General features: G+C 41.2%; 1 protein-coding gene and 1 non-coding gene across 2 annotated transcripts in view; both read right to left on the bottom strand.

The window, feature by feature from the left end:
- Positions 1-3,152: 3,152 nt before the first annotated feature.
- dre4 (SPT16 homolog, facilitates chromatin remodeling subunit dre4) overlaps positions 3,153-25,195 on the bottom strand; it is a 249,825-nt gene continuing 227,782 nt past the window's right edge. Inside the window, exons 23-25 of the mRNA XM_080270162.1 lie at positions 25,106-25,135; positions 23,293-23,508; positions 3,153-3,733 (exon numbers count right to left, since the gene is read on the bottom strand). Coding sequence (XP_080126288.1) covers positions 3,727-3,733; positions 23,293-23,508; positions 25,106-25,135 — 253 coding nt within the window. The 3' untranslated portion in view covers positions 3,153-3,726. The remainder of the gene's footprint in view (positions 3,734-23,292; positions 23,509-25,105; positions 25,136-25,195) is intronic.
- On the bottom strand, positions 16,448-16,550 carry LOC145396898 (U6 spliceosomal RNA). Its single transcript, XR_013896857.1, has one exon. It is a non-coding gene; the product is annotated as a U6 spliceosomal RNA (small nuclear RNA).

The following is a 25,195-nucleotide window of genomic DNA, read 5'->3' on the forward strand; positions in this document are numbered from 1 at the left end:
TTCATTCTTGCCATCTCCTGACAATTTAGTTGAGCAGTAAATGAATTAATGCATGTTACCTCACCAGTTCAACTAATCTCTCCTCATCTGAACTGAATCATCTTCGGGAGGCAAACATAAAATTTATGTTATTGGAATGATTGTGTTACCTCATTCAGCCCAGTTTTATTTTTTTTATTTATTTATTTTTCCTTACAACTTATTTCATATTAGGAAACTTGGCAAACTGGAGGGGTCAGACATTGCCACCTTAAACCATTCCAGCACGAGAGGACTTTCCTAAATTCACCAAAAATATCTGGTAACAGCAATAGTAAACTAAAGATGCCGCAACATACATTCAAGGGATAAAATCGAGTGCACAAAGGTGTAAGCAAGTATCTCATTTTTTATGGTTATTTAAAGAACACCTGTAACCATTTCAAGTGATCAGCCCGCATCCCACACTACAGTATATAAAAGAGAGAGAGAGAGAGAGAGAGATTGTCTGTTCCCACCTTCACAATCTCTGTTTTATCCTACTGAATATAATGGCCTGTTTTAGTTTATTCTTAATGCTTCTGGACAATTTCATTGAACTGGGAAGGGACCTATAGCAGTGCATGGGTTAATAAAGGCTAAATGTTACTCCTCCAGTTTGAAAATGCTCTTGTAACAGAAAAAATAAATATGAATGATACCCTCGGCTGAATGGGTTAATAATATATGGTCCTTACAATCCAGAAAATACGGTTCTTCCTTTTCTAGTAATTTTACTGTGTCTGTTCATTCAGTTCAGTAATTCCCCCTCCCCTCCCCCTCCTACCATCATCTTATTCTATTCAGTCCCCCCCAAACTGAAGGAGTCTGTTATAACCTAAATTAACCCTCTCATTATTATATATCCTTCCTTGGCTAAGCAAATCTATCTGAAGGACAGTGAAAATAAATTAATAAATTACATCATCCATCCATCATCCAATCCTACGTTGCCCCATGAGAAGCGTAAGAGCCCGAGGCTAGGCAAGTTGGTTGTGATATTTAAGATGAGAGTGACCAGCCTCACTCATCCCTGCCTGGCAAATACGTGAGCAATAATCCCCAACCACCCTTGGATATAAACCTTCACCGGCTCAATCTGATTGGAGCGCAATAATTACCCACTAAACCACCAGGCACCATAATTTGGTTATATGGTTACCACCCAGCATACTAAATGGTATCCTGGTGTACAGGAAACCATTTGGCTTGTCACTCAATGTAGAGTCACCCACAGGCAGAAGGAAGAGGAAAGAATGAAGGAAAGAAAGACAACAGATGGAGTGTAAAGTCACCTGTAGGCAGAAGGACAAGGAAAGAATGAAGGAAAGACAGAAGAGGATGGAAGGAAAGAAGGATGGAGGAAAGGAGAGTGCAGACACCTGAGAGCAGCACTACATCAAGTGAGTAGATGGTGAGTGCCCCCACCTACCACCTAAATTACATCATCAAAGGATAAATAATTAGGACCTTTGACCCCTTCCTCAAGCTGATCTTATCCATTTTAGTTTTTGTCCCCAAACAATTTTATTCACATTGAGAATTTTTTTGGGACTGTAAAGGTCTGATAATGCCTTCATTTAGCCCCATCACTGCAAAATTTCTTCCTAAGCTGAACAAAATTATTTTACAATTAGCAAGAATGAACTATAAAATACATCACTGGAATGAGGGGATTAAAATCCAAGGAATATGATACTTCTGTTTCTGGGTACAATTAAGAGGTAATAAGGATATATATAGTCACGGCCATAAATATCAGTGCACTTCATTATAATAAACAATAAAACAGAGAACAATTACTTTTAATATCAGTTCACTTCACTGCAGTGTATAACCTGACAGTAAATAATGATTTGTGAGACTCAGTAATCCCAGTTCACTTCAATACAGTAACACTAAACAATAACTTTAGAAACCCAGTAATGTGATCTATGGAACCCAATAAACTTCTTCAAAATATTGTGTGAGTATTGAAATTGCAGAAGAAAAAAGTGAAGTGATATTATTGCCTGTAACTATAGTAGTAGTTGTAGCCCCAGGTTCATCTGAAATGTGAACCTGGTGGACTGCAGGTTGAAGTTATCCTTCTCTGGCAGTCCACCATCCTCCTCTCATGGGATGGGAAGGGAGTTGAGAGATGTTTGTCTACAACCATGTAGCTCAACCACCCAATTATCTCAGTGCCACCACATGAAGGCATCCCTCTTCAGCATTGTTCATAAATGTACAAATATGAGAGGCCTTTATGTGAATCCAAAGTCACCCATGCTATCAGTTACTTCTGCTGGACATCTGAAACACCTGCTAAAAACATCAGAATTTAATTACATAACTTCCACTGGCTTCTAAGTGTACAAATAAAATGAGAGAAATATAAACTGTGCATCATTACAAAAATAACTAAATATTAAATACCTGTACTCCAGTTAAATTTCAAAGAAAAATTATTATGGAACTAAAAAGGGAGATGGTTTCTTCTAACACAATAAAACTAATACCCCTTATCATTCTCTACATATAAATATTCATTACTCAAGTTAAGTGCTCACAAAAAAAATTATGAATATTCCACAAACCCTTTAATCTGCTCACTTTGATGACATCTTTCTATGCTATTCTTGCTGTCACCAGAACAATTTTATTCAACTTAGGAGTGAAATAGTTGATTCAAGCTACAGATGGCTCCCCCAGTTACAAAAATCTACATGGGTTGAATAAAATTACCAGGTAGTAGCAAGAATATATAAAATACTGTATGCCATTAGACTGAAGGGATTAATGTGGTCAAATATCTTAGATAATGAATATCTAATATTAATTTACTGTACTGGTATATCAAATATATACACAAGCCTGTGGCCTACACAATAAAAACATTACCTGCAACTAACCAAGTAATTACTTTCAACTGCAGGCAGTCCTTGCTTTATGTCAGCAATGTGTTCTAAAATATCATTTTTTTTTTTTTTTTCCCCTCCCCCCATACAACTGGCACTATGAGTTTTTTTTTTTTTTTTTTTCATACAACTGGCACTATGAGTTGGGAGGAATGGCTATTTCACTTTAAAAGTAGCATTGGAACTTAAAATGGGCAACTCTTCTGTAAATACTGCAGACCTGTAGGGGGGGGGGGGGACTGACACATAACAAGGACTTTCTGTACACTAAGGGTCCCACAACACATAAGATAAATATGCATCATGAACTGTTATATTGTACATATTGAATACCGTGTGGCATGTATGGTCCTAACTTTGATCAAACGGTAAAACTGTTGATCAACACCTACACATGAACTATGATTATCATCCTCGTGTTTGGTGTTGCCCTGACATATACAAGTTCAGGGGCAAGATTCACTAACAAAGTTACCATTAATTCCCTCTCATAACTCAGATTTTCATTTGCAAGAACATACAACAAAAGAATATTAACTCCTCTTTCTTTCTTTCCTGCAAAAACTGGGTCATGGGAATTTTCCTTCTGTAATTTTTTTTTTTTGCAGAAAGAACACAAGATATGGAAAGTTTCTACACTCTTCCTGTCCTTCCTACAAAACACATATAAGTTAAAAGGGGGAGCTGATCACAAGTCTGTTCCTGATTCGAAGTCCAGATCTCTTAGTAAAACTTTGTGTTCACCACCACTGCTTACCCAGCTCCTCTTCTTATAGTAGCAGGATCTTTCTCTTTAGGTCCAACCTGTTCACTTCCTGTAATGAAAAATATCATAGTAATACAGAAGAGTACATAAACCTGTACATACAACCTAATCCTGTTCTGAATTACAGATGCATCCATGCAAGAAATATCAAAATGAAATGCATTATGTTGACTTACAGTCCCCCTATACCTGCATTAACCCATAAGTGCCCAATCACCCAGGAGTTATGGTATGAGGTATTTTCAACAATTAAGAGAAGAATGAAGTCTTTTTTTTTTTCTTTTCTTTTTTTTTTTGTGAGGAAGAAGGAACCAAAGGCAACGAGCCCACAAAACTGTTCCTTCCAAGAGAAAAATAAAATACAAGAAAGAGCCAAATTCAAGATCCGATCATTTCAATATGCCTGGACACACCGCGTTTGAAAGACTGGAGATCATAGGAAGCAGGAAATACAGACAGAGGGAGACAGTTCCAGAGTTGACCTGTTGCATAAATGAAGGACTGGGAGTAACAGTTAACTCTTGCATTAGAGAGTTGGACAGAAAAGGGATGAGAGTTTGCTGCTAGATGGGTGCTACGCGCCCGTCGTAGGTCGTAGAGGTGGAGGAATGCATGCAAACAGTTCAGAGGAGCAGTGACCACTGAAGTAGCAATAGAAAAGAGATAAAGATGCAACAATGCGGCGAAGAGACAGAGGTTGAAAGGAGTCAGTAAGAGGAGGAGAGTTAATGAGGCAAAATGCCTTTGACTCCACCCTATTGAGAAGAGCTGTATGTGGGGAGCCCCCCCCCCCCCCCCGGAGAGTTGCACGCCCCCCCGGGGGGGGTAAAACCCCGGGATAGAGTCCACCATTGTGCCGGGGTAAAGAAGGAACGGAGTTGGCTTAGCACACCCAATCTCTTGGAAGCAGATTTTACAAGAGATGTAATATGATCTTTCCAAGATAAGTCCCGAGTAAATGAAACCCCAAGCATGTTCAAGGATGATGCAGGATTAAGCTGAATATTATTAAACATTAGGGGGTATACCTGTCGAAGACTTTGTCAGGTTGATAGGTGCAAAAACTGAGTCTCTGATGCATTAAAAACAACCAGATTATTTTTATCCCAGTTAGAGATACGAGCCAAGTCAGACATTAGGTGTGCCATAGCCTCATCCCTTATTTGTTGAAGTAACTGCTAAGATGGACGTTGCGGGAATCGAATGGAAAGGTGAAGGGTGGAGTCATCAGCATATGAGTGGATAGGGTTAGATGTACAGCTTAGAAGGTTACTGATGAATAAAAGGAAGAGAGTTGGTGATAGGACAGAGCCCTGAGGAACACCACTGTTAATAGATCTAGGAGAAGAACGATGGCCATCTACAACAGTGGCTATAGAACAACCAGAAAGGAAGCTAGAGATGAAGGCACAGATAGAAGGATAGAAACCGTAAGAGGGCAGTTTGGAAATTAAAGATTTATGCCAGACTCAATCGAAAGCTTTTGAGATGTCAAGTGCAACGGCAAAGCTTTCTCCAAAGTCCCGAAAGGAGGATGACCAGGAGTCTGAAAGGTAGGTGAGAAGATCGCCTGTGGAGCGTCCCTGACGGAACCCATACTGACGATCAGAAAGAAGGTTGTGATAGGAAAGATGCTTTAAAATTTTTCTATTAAGAACAGACTCGAAAACTTTTGAGATACAGGATGTTAATGCAATTGGATGATAGAGGGTTGGGAATGGTCACCCTTCTTAGGGACTGGCTGAATGAGAGAAAACTTCCAGCAAGAAGGAAAGGTACAAGTTGATTGACAAAGGCGAAAGAGTTTGCCTAGGCAGGGTGTAAGCACAGAAGCACGGTTCTTGAGAACAACAGGAGGGACTCCATCAGGCCCATATGCCTTATTAGTATTGAGGCCTGTGATGGCAGAAAATACATCAGCTGAAGAAATTTTAATGTCAGCCATGAGGAAGTCAGAGGGGGGAAGTGATGGAGGAACAGCACCGGAATCGTCTAAGGTGGAATTGGAGGAGAAAGTTTGAACGAAGAGATCTGCTTTATCAGTAGAAGAAATAGCTACAAAGCCATCAGAGTTGAAAAGACGAGGGAAGGATGATGAGGTAAAGTTGTTAGAAAGGTTTCTGGCAAGGTGCCAGAAGGAGCAGGAAGAATTCGAGTTAGAGAGTTGAGAGCATTTAGTTCTGATGAAATTATTTTTAGCAGAGCGAAGAACAGACTTAGCACGATTCCAGGCAGAAATGTATTAAAGATGTGATTCAGGGGTGGGTTGGCTCCGATACCTTTTATAGGCCCTCTCCTTGTTGCGGACAGCATTAGAACAAGCGTGATTAAACCAAGGCTTTCGTGCATTAGTCAAAGGATATGAGAAAGGAATGTATGCTTTCACGCCTAAGAGAATAACGTCCGTAATGCGTAAGGCACACCCAGATGGCTCCTGACCAAGGAAGCAATAATCATTCCAGGGAAAATCAAAGAAGTACAGCCTGAGGGTCTCCCAATCCACAGCTCCAAAGTGCCACAGATGACATTTCTTTGGAGGGTCCGCAGGCCGTACCGGAGCAATAGGACAGGTTAAGGTAATTAGGTTGTGATTGGAGGAGCCCAAAGGAGAGAAAAGATTAACAGTGTATGCAGAAGAATTAGTTGTAAGGAAGAGGTCAAGTATGTTGGAGCTCTCTCCACGGCGGTCAGGGATACGGGTAGGGTGCTGTACAAACTGCTCATTAAGGATAGAAAAGGTGTGGACCTATGAGCCAAATATCTTCCCTTTAAAATCTCACATGCAACAAACCTAGGCCAAAGAGGGGTTCACCCCATCAATACAAGAAGGTTTTCGTGAGTTCAATTAAAGCATTCTGAGGTTAAAAAATAATGGGGGAGGGGAGGGGAGCAATGAAAATTCTTTCCATTTCCTTCAATATATGAGGACTTTTCTCAGATGAAAACTGCCACCTGAAGCTAGTGAACATAAACTAATCATTTACTTCATCACACTTGTGGGGGGGGACCACTTTAGTCCAAAGATGTATACAGAAGGCTCTCGATCTTCAATTAATCTTACTTCGATATTTCGTACCTCGATGAAACTCCCCCGCTCGTCCAAAATTCGTGCTTCAATTTCAAAAGTCGTATTTTGATCACTCAGGCTGGGTTGTGAGTGCAAGTCAATGCTCATCTGTTCATCTGTCATGCCAGCTACCAGCCACTTGGTGAAGCTTGCCCTCATTCAAACGTCTGAATTCTTTTTTGTGACTACAGTACCTGTTCTTCGCTCGCTTTCACTAAAGATACAATGGAAGCTATGATCAGTGGAGGTGGCCAAAGTTGTGGTGGGAAAGGGGCTGGCCCCAGACAAAAGCCTGAGCCCCTTAAGACTACCGCTAAGGGACAAAAAAGGGAGTATCAGAAAGGAGCGAAACACAACAAGTATACAGCAGCAGATAAGGAACGAGTTTTGGATTTACTTGAAAAGGGATACAAGGTGAGTGAGGTGAGTGGAATTAAGCATCTAACAGGTTTATCCCAGAAACCATTTCTACAATGAAAAGTATGCAGGCTGAGACTAAGAACAACATTGTGATTGCTAAGAAATTGTTTAGTGGGCATGAGCTTGGACAAAGCAGGCTGATCTATAACTCGTCCCTTTGCAGTAGTCTAGTGGCCACTATGGAACATTATTTAGACAAATGGGTGCAGCAGTGAGCCAAGGAGGTAGCTAGTGTAAATGGGCCTCAACTCCGTGAACAAGCGAATATATTTTACAAGGCCGTCTGTGATAAGAAGGAAATTGCTGACCCCCCACCATTCACAGCTTCTGTTGAATGGCTCCAAAAATTCAAGATGAAATGTAGGATAAAATATGCACAATATCAGGGAGAAATTTCCTCTGGTGATAGTGAAGCAGCTGACAGCTATCCTGTTTATGCCAAGCAGCTGATCGAGGAAGGTGACTATAGCCCTTGTCAAATACACAACTGTGATGAGACTGGGTTATTTTGGCATCGTTCCCCTAAGACAACTTATATCAAGAAAACAGAAAAACAAGCACAGGGTGTCAAGTTGTCCAAGGACAGGGTAAGCTTGTTGTTTATTTGTAATGTCAGCAGATCCGACAAAATGAAGCCCTTAGTCATACATAAACATAAAAAAAAACAGAGCATAAAAACATCAAGACATGACAAAGATAAATGTTTACTGGATGACAAGTGCTTCAGCTTACATGACTTCTGCCCTATCAGTTGAATGGTTAGACACCTGCTTTGTCCCTGACGCACGAAAGAAATGTCGCGAGCTGAACTTAGATTTCAAAGTGCTACTCTTTTTAGACAATGCCCCTGGGCACACCAAGTTTTTGGCTGGCCGGCACCCCAATGTCCAGGTTGTTCTCCTGCCCCCCAACACTACCTCAAAAATTCAGCCCCTAAATCAAGAATTAATAGCCAATGTGAAGCTCCTATATTACAAGTATCTGCACGACAAAATATGCCATGAGACTGACGATGAGCAAGAAATTGCTGAAATTGCAGCCCAAGAAAGCAAAAGTGACACCAACAATGAGGCAGACTAACCAGTACCCTCCACCCCCTAATTCCCCCAGCCCCTCTACCAGCTCCTCTACCGACCTAGGACGTTATTTCTGTCCAGGATTTCTGGAAGAAATTCACAACTAAGAATGATGTGGACTTTACTGTTAATGCCTGGAATAATATTACACAAGCTACAATTAACCATGCATGGGAAGAACTACTGAAGCCAGAGAAACATACAGAAACAGCAGGAGCAACAGAAATCCAATGCCAGGCAGACCTGCTCGCCGACACCGTAGCGTTAAAATTAATCAAGCACCTGGATTCTCGAGTGTGGATGAGAGCCAAGTTTTGAGGGAACTGGTTGGTAGTGAAAGTGGTGAAGGATCGGATTCTGTTGAATATCTCATCAGACAAGAAGAGAATAACGAAGAGACTGACATGCCCCTACCGGACCCTAAACCTGCCCCACTGACTGTCCAACAACTCTCTGAGGCTCTGGGACACCTGGCAAAGGCCAGGGATATTGTTGATGGCAGGAAGGACACTACCCAGATCGATAAACACTTTTTCATCAATGCACATATCATGGAGGTCTACAACACCAAGGTGAACGGGCTGAGGCAGACAAAAATCACCAACTTCTTCAAAGCTAGACTGAGAGTGGCCCAGGCGATAGAAAACATAGATGAGGCTGAAACAGGACATGTTAACCCTGATGACTCAGACACCGAACTGCCTGATGTTCTCGGCTCTGAGGGGTTCGAATGTGATGAAGGAGGCAGTGAAAGCATCAGCAGCAGTGACCATGGTGATTGGGACATGGACAAGGAAGCAAATGTTCGCTCAAGCGGGGTCGGGGCGAGTGTGAGTGATGGCAGCAAGGGTGGCAGTGGTGGCTGGCAACAGTGACACAACCACCGCCTTGGAACCAACACTGTACAACATAAGCTTCATTCTTTCTATTTTAAAGTGAGTGCAGCCTGTATTTCCTGTTTTTCTTGCTAATAATAAGCACAGTAAGCTCGCCTTGACCGCGTGGGTTTCGTTCCAACCGGGGTGCATTCAGCATGAAACCGCGTAAGTTTTAACCATTCAGCATGAAACCGCGTAAGTTTTAACCAATCCTTCTTTTGTTCCCAAGACCCCCTAAATGTGGTGTTTTGCTGTTATCTGTCGTTGGTAATCAATATGAAGCACTTTAAGTGGTTAGAAGGTTTATTTAATGTTATAACTTACAAATACAGTACTGCACAGCAAAACTTCAACATACAAATACATAAACACAAGGCAACATTCCGATGCTGATTGGTTTCGGGACAATTCGCCATCACAACAACAACAAGACAATATGCCATCATTAATGAACACAGCTATGGGTGACGCTAGAATATAATTCAAAGGCGACTACAGTGAGGAAGAAACAAGTTAATTATTGACTAAAGGTGCACCTAATAAATAATATCCAAAGCCTACGCTATTGAACACAGACTTTGATGGATCCCCCTGATATATAGTTATTAAAGTATTGATTAATTAAAAATAAATATATTTATGGAATGATGGGGAATCGTCCAGGGTGTGAATTGTCCTGACGGGAAATCATCCATGTTTTGACAGGGAATTGTTTGATAGCGAATTGACTTGACAGCAAATTGTCTCGAAACCCGCCGATCATGGGTAATCATATAAATCAGGTTAACTGGTTTCAAGGATTTATTTAATGACTTAACTTTATTTAAGTGCTTTAACCTACACATACATACCAGAACAGTAAATATTTAACTTACAAATACAGTACTGTGGAAAAGCAGTACAGCAATCTTTAACAATCAAATAAAAAAGGCAATATTCCGACACTTATCAGGTAAACTGGATGTAAGACTTTACTTCTTGCTTTAACGTTATTTAATAGTACTTTAACTTGCACATAGCTTACCAGAACAGTAATGTAAAAATTTAACTTAAAATACAGTACTATTGAAAAGCAGTACAGCAAATAACGTGATCAAAACAAACCGTGCGCACTGCGCTGATGTTCGAGGGTTTGGCCTTTCAAAGGCTTCTCTTGCATAAATTTATAGTTTTCGTAATGGTTCTTTAACCCCTACACCGCGGCGATGTTTTTGCGCTCCTTGCGTGTCCTGCGAGGATATTTGCGCTCCAACTGACTTTTTAAAAATATTTGCGAAAAATCAGTTATTAGTCCAAGAATATTATAATTGCATGTGCATATGGCACATACCTTCAGCTTTCTCCTGGAATGTTTGTTGAGCCTTCGTCAAGTACCATAGGACTTGTGGAGACTTCTGAATTTGGGTAACAAATTCTCCACTTTACACTTCCTGACACCCCGTAATATGATTACCACAGCCTGATATTATCACTAGAAACACTATTCTATGATTTTCAAGTAGTTTGGAATCCATACACCATAAAAAAAAAACACTGTGAAAGCAATGAAAATTACGAGCGCGTACCAGCTTCCCACTTGCACTTGTTACCCGCCGGTATTCTGTCATTTATTATGGGAGACGTGGAAGGTGTGTGTAAGATATTTACAGAAGAAATATGTACAGCATGTGATGTGGTGTGTGGAAGGAAGAGAAGACGGAGGGGGGTGCAAGGAACAGCGTGGTGGAATGAAGTGGTAAGACAGGCTGTGGCACAAAAGAAGAAAGCATACAATGAATGGATGAGAAATAGGGGCGTGGAAGAAGTTGAGAGAAGGAAGAGAGAGTTATATGTGGAAAGAAAGAGAGAGGTGAAAAGATTAGTAAAAGAGAGTAAGAAGAGAGTGGATGAGGAATTTGGAAGGAATTTGAGTGTAAAGTGGAGGGACTGTAAGAAAATGTTCTGGAGAGAGGTGAAAAGAGTAAGACAGGGTGGAAGTGAAGTTAGCAGGGGATTGAAAGATAAAAATGGTAGATTACTAGTGGAGAAGGGAGAAAAAGTGAGCAGATGGAGAGAACACTTTAAGGAATTGTTGAACGTAGAGGATGGAAGTAATGCGAGTATAAGTGGCTGGGGAATGGCTGGGAGAAGGAGGGAGGTGAGAAGACAGGAAGAAATCAGTAGGATAGAAGTTGTGGAAGCAATGAAGAAAGTTAAATCGGGGAAAGCCCCAGGAATTGATGGAGTGTGTGGTGAAATGCTGAAGCATGGGGGAAAGATAGTAGTAGAATGGATGTGGAAGATGTGCAGATTGGCCTGGGAGGAAGGTAGAGTCCCGGAGGATTGGAAGTCAGGTAAAATTATTCCCTTGTACAAAGGAAGGGGAAAAAGAAGTGTGTGGTAATCATAGGGGCATTAGTCTTCTTAGTATAATAGCAAAAGTGTATGGTAGGATACTTATAGACAGAGTTAGAGAAAGAACAGAGAAATTAGTTGGAGAAGAACAGGGAGGCTTTAGGAAGGGAAGAGGTTGTGTAGATCAGATATTCATTCTCAGATCTTTAGTGGAAAAGTTTCTAGAGAAGGGAAAGAAGTTGTATGCGGCTTTCATGGATTTGGAGAAAGCATATGACAGGGTGGATAGACAAGGATTGTGGAAAGTGTTAAGAATATATGGAGTAGATGGGAAGTTGTTGAATGCTGTGAAGAGTATGTACGATGGTGCGAAGGCCGCAGTGCGTGTGGATGGTGAACAAAGTGAATTTTTCTCTTTGAAAGTTGGTTTGAAACAGGGATGTGTCATGTCTCCATGGTTGTTCAATCTGTACATGGATGGGGTAATAAAAGAGAAACAAGGTAGGGTAGTGGATGTTGGAGTGGCCCTGGTGAGAGAGGATAGTGTTTGGAAACTCCCTGTACTGTTGTTTGCAGACGATACTGTGTTGTTGAGTGAAGACGAAGGGGAGCTGCAAGGCTTGGTGGATGAGTTTGAGAGAGTGTGAAAGAAACGGAATCTAAAGGTGAATGTAGGGAAGAGTAAAGTGATGGTCTTTGAGAGAGGTGAAGTTAGTGAATGTACAGCGAGGTTGGATGGTGAGGAATTGGAAAATGTGAGTACGTTTAAGTACTTGGATAGTGGAATGAGTAAGGATGGAGGTTTGGAGGGTGAAGTGCTTGAAAGGGTACAGCAGGGAAGAAAGGTTGCTGGTTCTTTGAAAGCAGTGATAAGAAACAGGGAAGTGAGCATGGAAGTGAAAAAGTTACTACATGACAGTATTGTGATACCAACTCTAACGTACAGAGGTGAAGCTTGGACATTGTTGGAAGGACACAAGTCAAGAGTGAGAGCAGTGGAAATGAGTTATTTAAGAGGAGCCTGTGGAGTCACGTGGAGAGACAGGCTGACGAATGAGGATATAAAGGAGCGTTGTGGTGTGGATGTGGATGTGATAGGAAGTGTTATGAGGAACACACTGAGGTGGTTTGGCCATGTGGAGAGGATGGAGGGTGAAAGACTGACGAAGAGAGTGTATGTGAGTGAGGTGGAGGGGGGAAGAGGGAGGGGGAGGCCAAGGATGAGATGGAGGGATGGGGTGGAGAGGTATATAAGAGAGGGGGGTGTGAGTTGGGAGCAGGGCAGTGAAATGGCAGGGGACAGGGCGACTTGGAGGCGATTTGTTTGTGGCCACCCCAAACGGGATTGAGGCGTCTGGCAATAGATAGATAGATAGATTATTCATAAACACACTCACCCTTTATATTCCTATTACTTTATTACTTATATATATATATATATATATATATATATATATATATATTAGATAGATAGATAGCTAGATAGATATACAGTATTTATCCATAAATTCCCTTCAGTAATAGTAAAGTATTTTCACTCCAGGCATTAACTTTCTCGTTCAGTAAACTAGCGTAGAGAACAAAGCTTTGACTGTCATTACTCCAAGTGTTTGTACTCATATTCTTATATTAATAATTACTGTATTTACATTTCTATTTTATTTACACTATGTTATACACTGTCACTTCCAGTAAATAAGGGCTCCTTTCTCTTGAAGCCAGGATGAACTTGGGACACTGAAGCACTTGTAGTTTATCACCATTTCCTCCACTGGCTCATCACGATTCACCAGAAAGATTGTAGTCACTGTCCATCATTATCATGGATAAATTAGCCAGTTCACACTCCACAGCAGAGTCATTTAGTCCTTTACCACTTCCCACACAAGGTTTAGTACGGGTAGAGGTCACAGGGCCCTCTAGAAGCGGCAGAAATGGAGGGGCGCGAGTGCTACATGCTTTCATCTCAAGAAACAACACTGAACTAAATGACGAGGGGGATATGGGGCCTCCAAGGGTTGACAACGTCAGTGAGGTGACAGCTTCTAATTTATATGCTGTGATATGATTGGCAGGAAATTAGGTAGTTCCAGGTGAATGTAAATATCACTTAGGCTTCTCCCTTCCTTTCTTATGTATATTTTTATTACGAGAATAGATTATACGGAATATTTCAAGGGGAAATTACCAGGGAAAATTAGCGAACAAGTGCACATGGGGTGTTGCCAGGTGATAATTAGCCAACTCCAGGTGTATGGCACTATCAGTTACCTTATTTTTTGGGGGTATATATAATTTTGTATAAGAATAGGGCATAGGGCTTATTTCAATGGAAGAAAACAGTTAAAAATTCCAGGGAAGGTTTACTTAGCACAGCGCGGCCGGGCAGGCGAGAGGAGAGGGTAATGGAGGGGAGGTAGGGAGGTGAGTCAAGAACGGGGAGAAATGGCTAAATTGTAAACAAAGGATGGGAGTACACATGACATTAGCAGTGCTGACTATTGTTGGACACTGGCAGTACTGATAGATGATACAAGCCACCACTTGAAAGCCCGGGAGAATTCAAAATAACATAGAATCGCAAAAGTGACACCCCGTGGTATGACCCATTGCGCCCAAGCGTCATGAAAGTGACGCCCCGCGGTTAAGGGGTTAATCTTACGTTGTCTTATACGTATCCCAGCACTTACCGCGTATAATAGCGAGCACGTTTGGTGAGAATGCTTTCGGGGTGAGCTTACTGTAAATATGTACTAAATATAAGCAAGTACAGTGCTCGTCAGAAGTATCGAGCGCTTATGGCAGGGCGCGCAATACTTTTGGTGAAAAAAGAATCACCCATTTTTGGTAGTAAAAATTGAGCCAGATGTTTGGGCCGCTAACATGACGTCACGACAGCTTGAGGCCTTACTGCGCATTGGTTGGCTCCAGCCTCAGTCGCCTACAGGTTGTGTGAGAGAGAGGAACTCCGCCACGCCTCCCTCTCTTTTCGCGCCATTTTTTACCTAGTGTCCCGCAGTGTTTTGGCTTTCACCACTTTGTTATGGCCCCTACCCGTGAACTTTCGAGTGAAATCATATCACAGATCATTGCTCTAAAGGAGGCAGGCCACCAAACAAAGGAAATTAGTGATTTGGTTGGTGTGGCTCAATCGACAGTGCGGAGGTGGTGTGCCTGTTTTTGAGTGGAAAATAGTGGTGACGTTCCAACAAAGAAACCGCGGTCTGGTAGGCCCAGGAAAACTTCCCCGAGGTCTGTTAATGTTTTAAAACGTACAGTGGAGTCTAATCCTCGTGTGAGTGCAAGGAAAATTAAGGAGAGCAACCCAGAAGTGATTGGTGAGGTTTCAGTGCGCACGGTGTCTTGAAGAGTCCATGAACTTGGTTACACAAGTCACAGGCCTGTGAGAAAGCCTCTTCTTACACGTTACCAGTGACTTCGTAGGCTTGCCTTTGCTAACAAGTACCTTAACTGGGGTGAGGACCAATAGTTGTCAGTGTTGTGGTCTGATGAGGCAACGTTTACCATTACCTGTAATCAAGGAGTGCGCGTGTACCGGCGCAAAGGTAGTGACCCGCTTGACCCACGTTACATGGAGAGCACAGTTAAATACCCTGATTCACTCATGGTATGGGGTTGTTTCTCTGGGAAAGGTTTGGGGAAGCTTGTTGTGCTTCCCAAGAACTGCAGAGTGAATCAGGATGTTTACCTGGAGCTTCTTTGTGATCATTTACCTGAGTCCTTCAAGCTCACAGGTACACGAGTGTTTCAGCAGGACGGTGCACCTGCTCATAAAGCCAAATCAGTCACCAACTGGCTTCGTGACTGCGAGGTATCCTTCATGAAAGACTGGCCAGGCAATAGCCCAGACCTTAACCCGATAGAAAACTTCTGGTACCTCGTAAAGAAGAATCTCCAAGGGAAGGACGTGAGCTCTCTGCCTAAGCTGGAAGCAGCCATTGGTGACTCCTGGGCCAAAATACCACCCCAGCACCTGAGGAACCTTGCCCTTTCACTTCCACGACGTCTCAGGTCCGTGAAGAAGCGTAAAAGATCCCCTACCAAGCATTAAAGGTAAATATAACACAATATCTACATGTTTTTCAATGTTGAAAGGTTTGTTTCGTAGGAGGGACGCAAGGCGCTCGATACTTCTGATGAGCACTGTATATGGTTGTGTTATGATTTTGGGTGGGTATAAGTGTATACGTAAAAGTTGATCTAGGTTTGTCAGCAACACACTGGTCTCATTTATTTATTTTCCATAACTTTTATCAATTCGTACTTCGATAAATCACACTTCTGTCCCAAAGCCGATCAAAGATCAAGAGCCTTCTGTATTCTACTTTGCTCTTGTTACTACCAGATGATTTTACTCACCTTATGAGACTGTTTGCATGGTTAAATTTTGCATTTATTTATTCCATCACTACAAAATCTCTCCAAAACTGAATAAATTTGAAGGTAACAAGAATTCCATTCATTCATCCATCCTCCAATCCTACCTTGCCCCATGAGAAGCATAGGAGCCTGGGGCTAGGCAAGTTGGTCCTGACATTTAAGATGAGAGTGACCAGCCTCACTCATCCATGAGTGGCATTACATGGGCAATAACCTCAACCACCCTTGGATATAAACTTTCACCAGCTCAGTCCAATTGGAGTGCCACAATTACCCACTAAACCACCAGCCGCTAAAATTTGGTTATATGGTTACCACCCATCGTAGTAAATGGTTTCCTGATGTACAAGAAACAATTAGGCTTGTCACCCAGTGTAGAGTCACCCACAGGCAGAAGGAACAAGAATGAATGAAAAAATGACAAAAGAGGGAATGTAAAGTCACCTGTAGGCAGAAGAAAAAGGAAAGAATGAAGTAAAGAAAGACAGAAGAGGAAGGAAGGAAAGGAAGGAGGAAAGGAAAGGGCAGACACCCAAGAGCAGCACTACACTGAGTGAGCGGATGGTGAGCACCCCCACCTACCACAAAAAAATGTGGAACGCTTCACGATTTTGCGTGTCATCCTTGCACAAGGGCCATGCTAATCTTCTCTGTATTATTCCAATTTTAGTATATGTACTGCTGAAGCAAGTTACACCTAAATTATTTCCTAGGAGTGAAGGGGTTAAATGCCTGCAAAATTCATTCACTTTATCAGGCCAACCTTACAAAAACACCATTTCATCAACAGCATTTCAACCCTTTGATCTAATTGCTGCACTTGACTATTTTACTCATGCTAACACCACAAGATTTAATTCAATTAAAATAAATCCTGACAGTCAAAGATTTCAAAAACTATTTTAAATAAACTCTTTCACAATTACTGATGCCCTTCTGTAATAAAGTATATAAAGCTAAGTGTAATATTACTGACTGTTATTGGCAACACTGTGACTGGCACATCTCGCATCTCGATTGTTCCTTATGTTTACGCCAAGCCCAGACTTCCACTGTCATAGGATGGAGTTCTCTAATATTTTCGGCTGCCTTATGGCATGTAGGTATTATTTTCATTAAATGTTGCTTATGTTCCTCTATGTAATTATGTATACATACCTGATCAGTTTACGGTTTGCTTATTACTGTATATTAGGTAGTGTTTCTTGTGTTATAGGGAATGTTTTCTAACTTATATATATGCACTATTGGATTTTGTTTCTCTTACAGGAATGGGTAGTTTGGTAATGTGCTGAATAAAACTTGGAAGTTGCCACCAAGTTGTCTGTCTCATCACAATTTATTCAGCACATAGCAAGTCATCATGGACAAACTGCTGAAGACTTCTCACTTGGACACTGGCCCCAGTTCGCCTACGGCAGCTTAGGAATGGAAACACTGGTATCGTACATTTATCAACTTCATTGAAGAAAGTGGAGACTCAGCACCTGATAAACTAAGAGCATTAGAGAAATGTGTGTCCCACAATGTGTATGAACTTACTGAAGACTGTACTACTTATGAAAGTGTTGTTTCTAAATTAGAGAGTGCTTATGTTAAACTTCCAAATGAAATTTTTGCTAGGCATCTTTTGGCAACACGACAACAGCAATCGGGTGAATCTATTGATGAGTTTTAAGAGAATTACACAAACTTAGTAAAGACTGTAACTTCAAAGCTGTCACTGCTGAAAGGTATCGTGAAGAGTTAGTTCGTGATGCCTTTATTAATGGTATTGCCTCGCCTATTATCCGTCTACGGTTGTTAGAGAATAAGACTTTGGATTTAGAAACTGCGTACAGTCAAGCTTATACTTTAGATCTTGTCCAGTGTAATGCCGACTCATACGCTTCCCCAGTCGCCCATACCGCTGCTGTAGTTCCTGAGCAGCAGCAACAGTTTGTTGGAGAAAAGCAGCATCAATTAGTTGTAGAAAAGTCAGAAGGAGCACCCTCTGGGGACTCCACTGTAACTGTTGCCTATTCTTCGTTTCATTTTTAAAGGCTCCAACATGCTTGCATGTGTCGGCCTTGGTCACCTAATGGTGGCTTTCCACGCTTCACGATCCATTGCAGCCTTCCTGTTCAGTCCCTTATCCTTGAGGTCACACTTAATGACCTCGTCCCATGTCTTTCTTGGTCTACCCCTTATAACTCCACCCCCAATATTAACACTTCTCACCTTCCTCACTCAATTATCATCCCCCATCCTCTTCATATGTCCAAACCATCCAAATCTACCTCTCCTCATCACAACACCAATACACTCCAGTCCCATCCTACCTCTCAACTCTTCCATCGTAAACCAGCCCCCCCCGGACCTTGCACACAGGGACGCACTACACATCCACCTAATCATTGTCATTTCTGTATGTATGAGCCTGCGAATATCCTCCTCCTTTACTGCCCAGGTCTCACTACCATACAGCATTACACTCCTAACACATGCTGCATACAAAGACCCCTTAGCACGCAGGGAGAGCCCTCTCAATGTCAGAAGAGGCATGAGCTCCCTGAACTTCTTCCAGAAAGAAATGCTACTTTTGTGGTAATTTGTTTCACATTAGGGTTAAATGTCCTGCACGTGATGCTTCATGAAATAAATGTGGCAAGAAAGGCAATTTTGCAAAGGTTTGTAGATCGAAGCCTTCAGAGAGTACCAGTACTACTGCTGCATTGTATAACCCTAACCTTCTCACGGTTGCTGCTACATTTCCTTACAATTTTCACATGCAGCAACTGAAGTCAGTGTGAATGGGCACTCAGTGAATGCTCTGATCGATTCATGTAGTAAGGATAGCTTTATAAGTGATAGAATAGTACAAAAGCCAAATATGACTATGTCCTGCAAGTAAAGAGATTTCAATGGCACCATTATCACTAAATGCAAGTTACCCTGGATTTGTTAGAGTAAATTTGATGTGCAATGGCCAAGAATATCCATCTACTCATTAAGGAGTTTTAAAAGATCTGTGTTGTGATATTATCTTGGGTCATGACTTTCAGAAACAGCACAAGAGTATAACCTTTCAGTGTGAGGGAAATGGTGCAGATTCACTAGGTGCACTAGCAACAGCAATGATTGATGAACCATCACTGTTTCCAAATCTGCCTCAAGGATGTAAACCTACTGCAGTCAAATCAAGACACTATAGTAAAGATGACCAGTTGTTCATCAAGGAAAAGGTATCCCATTTATTATCAGAAGGTATCATTAAGCCGAGTTTATCTTCATGGCGTGCTCAGGTAGTTTTAGTGAAAGATCCACTTAACAGGCACAAAAAGAGACTTTGTATTGACTACTCTTAGACCATCAACCAGTATACACACCTAGATGCATATCCATTGCCCCGGATAGAGGAAATAGTGCATGATCTTGCCAAGTACAAAGTTTTTTCTACATTTGAATTAAAGAGTGCACACCACCAGATTAAGATTAAGGAGTGTGAGAAAAGATTTACTGCTTCCGAGTCTGACAGGAAACTATATCAGTTTTGTAGAATCCCATTTGGTGTCACTAATAGCGTAGCTGCTTTTCAGCTGCCATGAACAAACTAGTGGAAGATGAAAACCTAAAAGATACTTTTCCATACCTGGACAATATATTACTGTTGCTGGATCAACTCAGGCTGAGCATGATGAAAATGTTTGGAAGTTCCTAGAAGTTGTTGAGAGCAGGAAACTAACACTTAATGAATCTAAATCAGTCATGTCTGTACCTACAATCAATGTCCTTGGGTATTGTGTAGGGATAACATAATAAAGCCTGATCCTGACAGACTACATCCACACCAAGACTTACCACCTCCCACAATTGTTAAGTCACTGCGAAGAGCATTAGGGTTGTTTGCTTATTATGCTAAATGGATTCCAAATTTCTCTTGACAAAATCCAACCTTTGGTAAATACAAGGACTTTCCCACTGAGTGAAGCGGCACTAGCAGCATTCAACCTCTTGAAGAAGCAACTTCTGGATGCTATGCTATACTCTGTAGATGACAGCCTTCCATTTGTTGTGGAGTGTGATGCTTTCGAAGTCGCCATCTCTGAAGTCTTGAATCAAGGTGGCCGTCCAGTAGCTTTCATGTCTAGGACCCTCCAAGGTAGTGAACTGCACTATCCGGCAGTGGAGGAGGAGGTTACAGCCATTATTGAGGCTGCGCGTAAATGGAACCATTTCTTAGCTCGACAGCATTTTACCTAGATAACTGATCAGCACTCAGTGGCGTTTATGTTGGACAACAGGAAACGAACTAAGATCAAGAATAACAAATTATAAGAATGGAAGCTGGAACTAGCATCCTAAAGCTATACTATATAGTACTGCCCTGGTAAGCAGAACGTGGTTTCTGATGCCTTGATTCGAACATCTTGCTGTTCTGTTTCTTCTGCGTCTAACCTCACAGACATACATGAAGGCCTTTGCCATCCTGGAGTTACTCGACTTTTGCACTTTGTGCGATCGACAAACCTCCCCTTTTCCACAGAGGATGTAAAGAAGACATGTGCATCTTGTAAAGTCAACTAAAACCAGTTCTATCGTCCAACAGAAGGGATACTTATTAAAGCCACTCAGCCAATGGAATGCCTCGGTATTGATTTCAAAGGACCTTTGCTATCTGCAACACGTAATACATACATGCTCACAATTGTTGATGAATATTCTCGGTTCCCTTTTATATTTCCATGTCCAAATATGCATACGGAAACTGTGATTAAATGTCTTGAAGCAGTAGTTATCCTTTATGGAATGCCCTGTTTTATCTACTCAGATCAAGGGACATCTTTCATGTCTCACGAACTCAAGATGTACCTTTCTCAAAAGGGTGTTGCAACGAGTAGAACAGCCCCTTATCATCCCACTGGCAATGGCCAAGTAGAACGATATAATGGCATTATTTGGAAAGTCATTTGTCTAACACTTCAAACTCCTGGATGGGGAAAACAACACTGGGAAGTGGTACTTCCAGAGGTATTGCATTCAGTAAGATCTCTCTTACGTACTACAACTAATGAGACCCCTCATGAACGCTTCTTTGGTTTCCAAAGACGCTCCAGTCATGGAAGTTCATTACCATCATGGCTTTTGTCTCAGGGGCCAGTGCTACTGCGACAGCATCCTCGATCTAACAAGCATGAGCCATTAATGGACTGGGTTGAACTTGTTGATGTGAACCCAATGTATGCCAATGTTAGGTCCAGATGGTCGTGAATCAACCGTACATTATCTGTTCGTGACTTGGCTCAGTGTTCAGAGAGTCCAGTAATTCCTAAGCACGAAAATGTAGATGTCCAAAATGTAACTAGGTCTTCAGATTCACCCAAAATCCAAATGTAACAAGGTCTCCAAACACACCAAAACCCCAAGATACAAAGTTGTCTAACGATAACCCTGAATCATGCCCTACCACACTCACTGAATTAAGGAGGTCTACCCAAGTGTCAAGGGCCCTTGATCGTTATAAATGGGATTGAGTTTTTTAGTTTGTACCGCGTAGAACAGGGGTTCTTAACCTGGGGTCCGTGAAGGTCAGAATAACTGAGAACAATTTAGCAAGATTGCGTGATGCCGTTTAGCATCATTTAAAAAAAAAAAAAAAAAAAAAAAAAAAAAAAAAAAAACTTGAAGTCTTGAAGAATTCTGGTGTTCCTTGACACAAGCCTCCCCTTGTCTGGCAAGGCGAGCTATGGGTGCTCTGATTCCGTTTGCAACTACATACCTTTGTAAGTCAGGGATTTCAGCGCTTGTTTCTATCAAAATGAAAAGTCGAAATCAACTGGATGTCAACGATGACATGCGTGTTGCCTTGTCAAAGACCACTCCACAATTTCACCTTATTCAAGCCAAACAGCAACAACAACCCTCTCACTGAAATGAACTTTTGAGCAGACTTAAAGTTTTGTTTTGTTTATTTTGCTCAGGTTTGATGTATTTCACTTTTTCGAGTGGCCATTAGTTTTTGCATGAAAAAGAGTGAGAAACATAATTCTCTGTAAAGACTGTTTTATGCTTTGTGATACACCTGCGTGAGATAGTTTTCAATAAAATAATGTATATTCATTGCATGAATAATGCTGCATTTGTGCTTATGTACATTTTTGTAGGGGAGGGGTTCATAGCGTTCACCAAATTCTCGAAGGGGTCCGTGACTCAAAAAGAGTTAAGAACCACTGGTGTAGAAGATACAGTATCATTTTGTACCTATACAATGAATGGTCTTCTGTGTAATTACATGCTCACTGTCTGTTTATAATATCTAGGAGGGGAGAATGTAATATTATTGACTGTTCTTGACAACACTGTGATGGCACATCTCGCATCTCGATTGTTCCTTATGTTTACACCGAGCCCAGACTTCCACTGTCATTGGATGAAGTTCTCTAATAATTTTGGCTGCCTTATGGCATGTGGGTATTATTTTTATTAAATGTTGCTTATGTTCCTCTAAGTAAATATGTATACATACCTGATTAGTTTATGGTTTGCTCATGACTGTATATTAGGTAGTGTTTCTTGTGTTATAAGGAAACTTTTTAACTTATGTATATGCACTATTGGATTTTGTTTCTCTTACAGGAATGGGTAGTTTGGTAATGTGCTGAATAATACTTTGAAGTTGCCACTGAGTTTTCTGTCTCATCACACTAAGCTAATGCTCAATATCATTCAGCTAAGAGACATCATAGCTGTCAAGAGCTTAGATCATATCCAAATATGGTAAGAAAAATTTCAGCTATCAAAGGCTTCAAAAACTAACTTGTGGAACCCTTCCACTTTACACATACAGTTAGAAAGTTTACTGTATTTTATCCAACTTCAAACAATTTTTGCTCAGCTGGAAGAAAGCATCACAGCTATGAGATAAAGCCTGATCTGACCTCTTTTTCAAACAAAGAATGGGGTGAGGCAGGATTCAGAAAACAAATTATGCACAAAACAAGGGAAAGCTATCAAGAGCACGTCCAGCTCAATGAGTCAGGTTTTCATGCACTAACTGTCCAGGCCCCTGGAATCCTGGCTCCACCTCACCAGCCTAACCATCTGCACATTTAAAATTTTTTCTTTAGAGACATACTTCACATAAACCAGTGAGATAAGGTCAACCCACTGACTATCAAGTTTAAAATAGGGTGCTAAACTCCTGTTATGTGCTCTTTATTACATATTTCATCCAACCAACTTGATTCTCCGTCAGTTCCAAAGCCTCATCAATATCCTTACCTCATTATCCTCAACTCATGTACCATATTCATCCACCATCAAACTCACTCGTATAAGCCCTTCTCACCACCTTAACAACATTCACTCTCACCATATAACCCTATGATCAAGTCTTCCAGCAAAACAGAAAGAAGCAAATACAAATGATTTTTTGAGGCATTATTCCACTTACTTGCTCTTCTTGGAATGACGTCTATCTCCAGAGTCATCACGTGATCGTTTCTTGACGCTGCTGTGCTTACCGGAGCTGGAACGTTGACGATCACGAGCCTTCTCTGGAGACTTGTGTGATGACTTGTGAGATGAGGACGACTTGTGTGATGAGGAAGATTTGTGTGGGGACTTGTGGGGGGACTTGTGGGATGACTTATGCGGAGACTTGTGCTTGCTGGGTGACAATGAAATTTATAATATCAGTGATGATTACATGGTTTGTGTGGAGATTTGTTGGAAGATTTGTGGAGCAACTTATGTGGGGACTTCTGCTTAATGTTTCAAGTAATAAGTGGTATTAATATAAGTAATGACTGCACACTATATCAACAAAAACAACAAACAATCCCAACTCCCATGAACTAAACCAAGGCCAAAACGTACCAGCCAGGCTGCTCCCACAACACGACGGTAGTTACAGCATCTCGGAATAATGAACCCTTAAACAACTGCTGACAACTTAGTGTTATACATATGGAACAACACAGTGGTGATGGAGTTAAAGAAACAAGTGAAGTGCAGTGGAGAGAAATATTGTAACTATCTGTTTAGGGCAGTTAGAAACTTGTTTTTACACTTTGCTGGATAGGTGACCTAAAACATATCCCTATGGAACCCATGTTATAACTAACTCAATGTATAATAAATCATTACGCGATTGATTTTTAAACACACTCTCATATAAAAATGTGGGTGTGCTGTAGTATGGTGCTAGAGTTCAAGCTGCAAGTGAACTGTGCAGTGGAGTGAAATAACTTGTTGGATGAGTGAAGACTTGGCCAAAAACTTCTACTGAACCCGTTATAAATGACACTCCCCCCTCCCTTCCAAATGCACTTTCATAACAAAACGAGGTATGTTGTACTTTACTGGCTCTGAAAAGCCACAAACATGTGATGTATGGCATCCTCATGTAGCAGATCCACCAATGTGGGGAAAACAAATCAGGCACTCTGCATGAGTCATGGCCTCAGGTATCAGACTGTTTTGTTCATGGTGTGCACCAATACTTGGTCAACAGGGCTTGTAATCTCACTGGTAATTGGGAAGCTACTTAGCACCTTTCTCTTACCAGTTAATTTCTGCACAGAACATAACATGGAGCCATGCTTCCAATCAGGGAATCCCATATGGGGGTTGGCCATGGTACAGCTGATGTTTTCAAGGACTGGAAGCTAAACCAAGTGCCAAAACCAACAAATTACTTCCCAACAGTTGCTGGAAGTTGTTGGGAAAAAAAGAAATTTAAGATGCATGATAAGATTTGTAATAATGTAAGAGTCTCAGCTTGGACTTTGACTCTATGTACAGTCCTTTAAAGAAAAGATCAGAGTGAATGTACTTGTGACTCAATGTTTCCTGTCTAAGAGTGACAACACTGTGGTAAGTTACCAAGCTGCACATGGCAGGTGAATAATGTTTTCTATGTTATTTACACAATCTAGGTAAAATACAGTCAGTGCTGAAAAATGCATCAATTACAATGAGATCAATGAAGTGCTGTATATCATAACCAGACTCTTTTTACTCTAGCCTGGCCTAAAACTGCCATCTCTCCACTTTGAATACTGTGTTGTAACTAGAGATAACCAGTGAAGCTGGTCACAAAAAAGTGTTGTGGAGAGGATAAAAGGCCATAGCACTCTTTTTCCGCCCCTGAGCCATGTGAAATAAACTGAAAAAGGACAAAAATCTGGGCTAATTTAGAGTAAACAAACACAGTATAAAAAAATTTTGTCAAATAACGAATGAGAGATACAGCTGCAACTTACCTGTCATGCTTGGATGACTTGTGCTTGGAGCTGTAAATGGGAGAAAATGTTAAAATATGTGCACAGTTAAATGTCTAAACTATTCACAGT

The sequence above is a fragment of the Coenobita brevimanus genome, chromosome 39 (assembly GCF_032717465.1).
Source record: "Coenobita brevimanus isolate Jiangsu-jjx chromosome 39, ASM3271746v2, whole genome shotgun sequence".
Taxonomy (NCBI): Eukaryota; Metazoa; Arthropoda; class Malacostraca; order Decapoda; family Coenobitidae; genus Coenobita; species Coenobita brevimanus.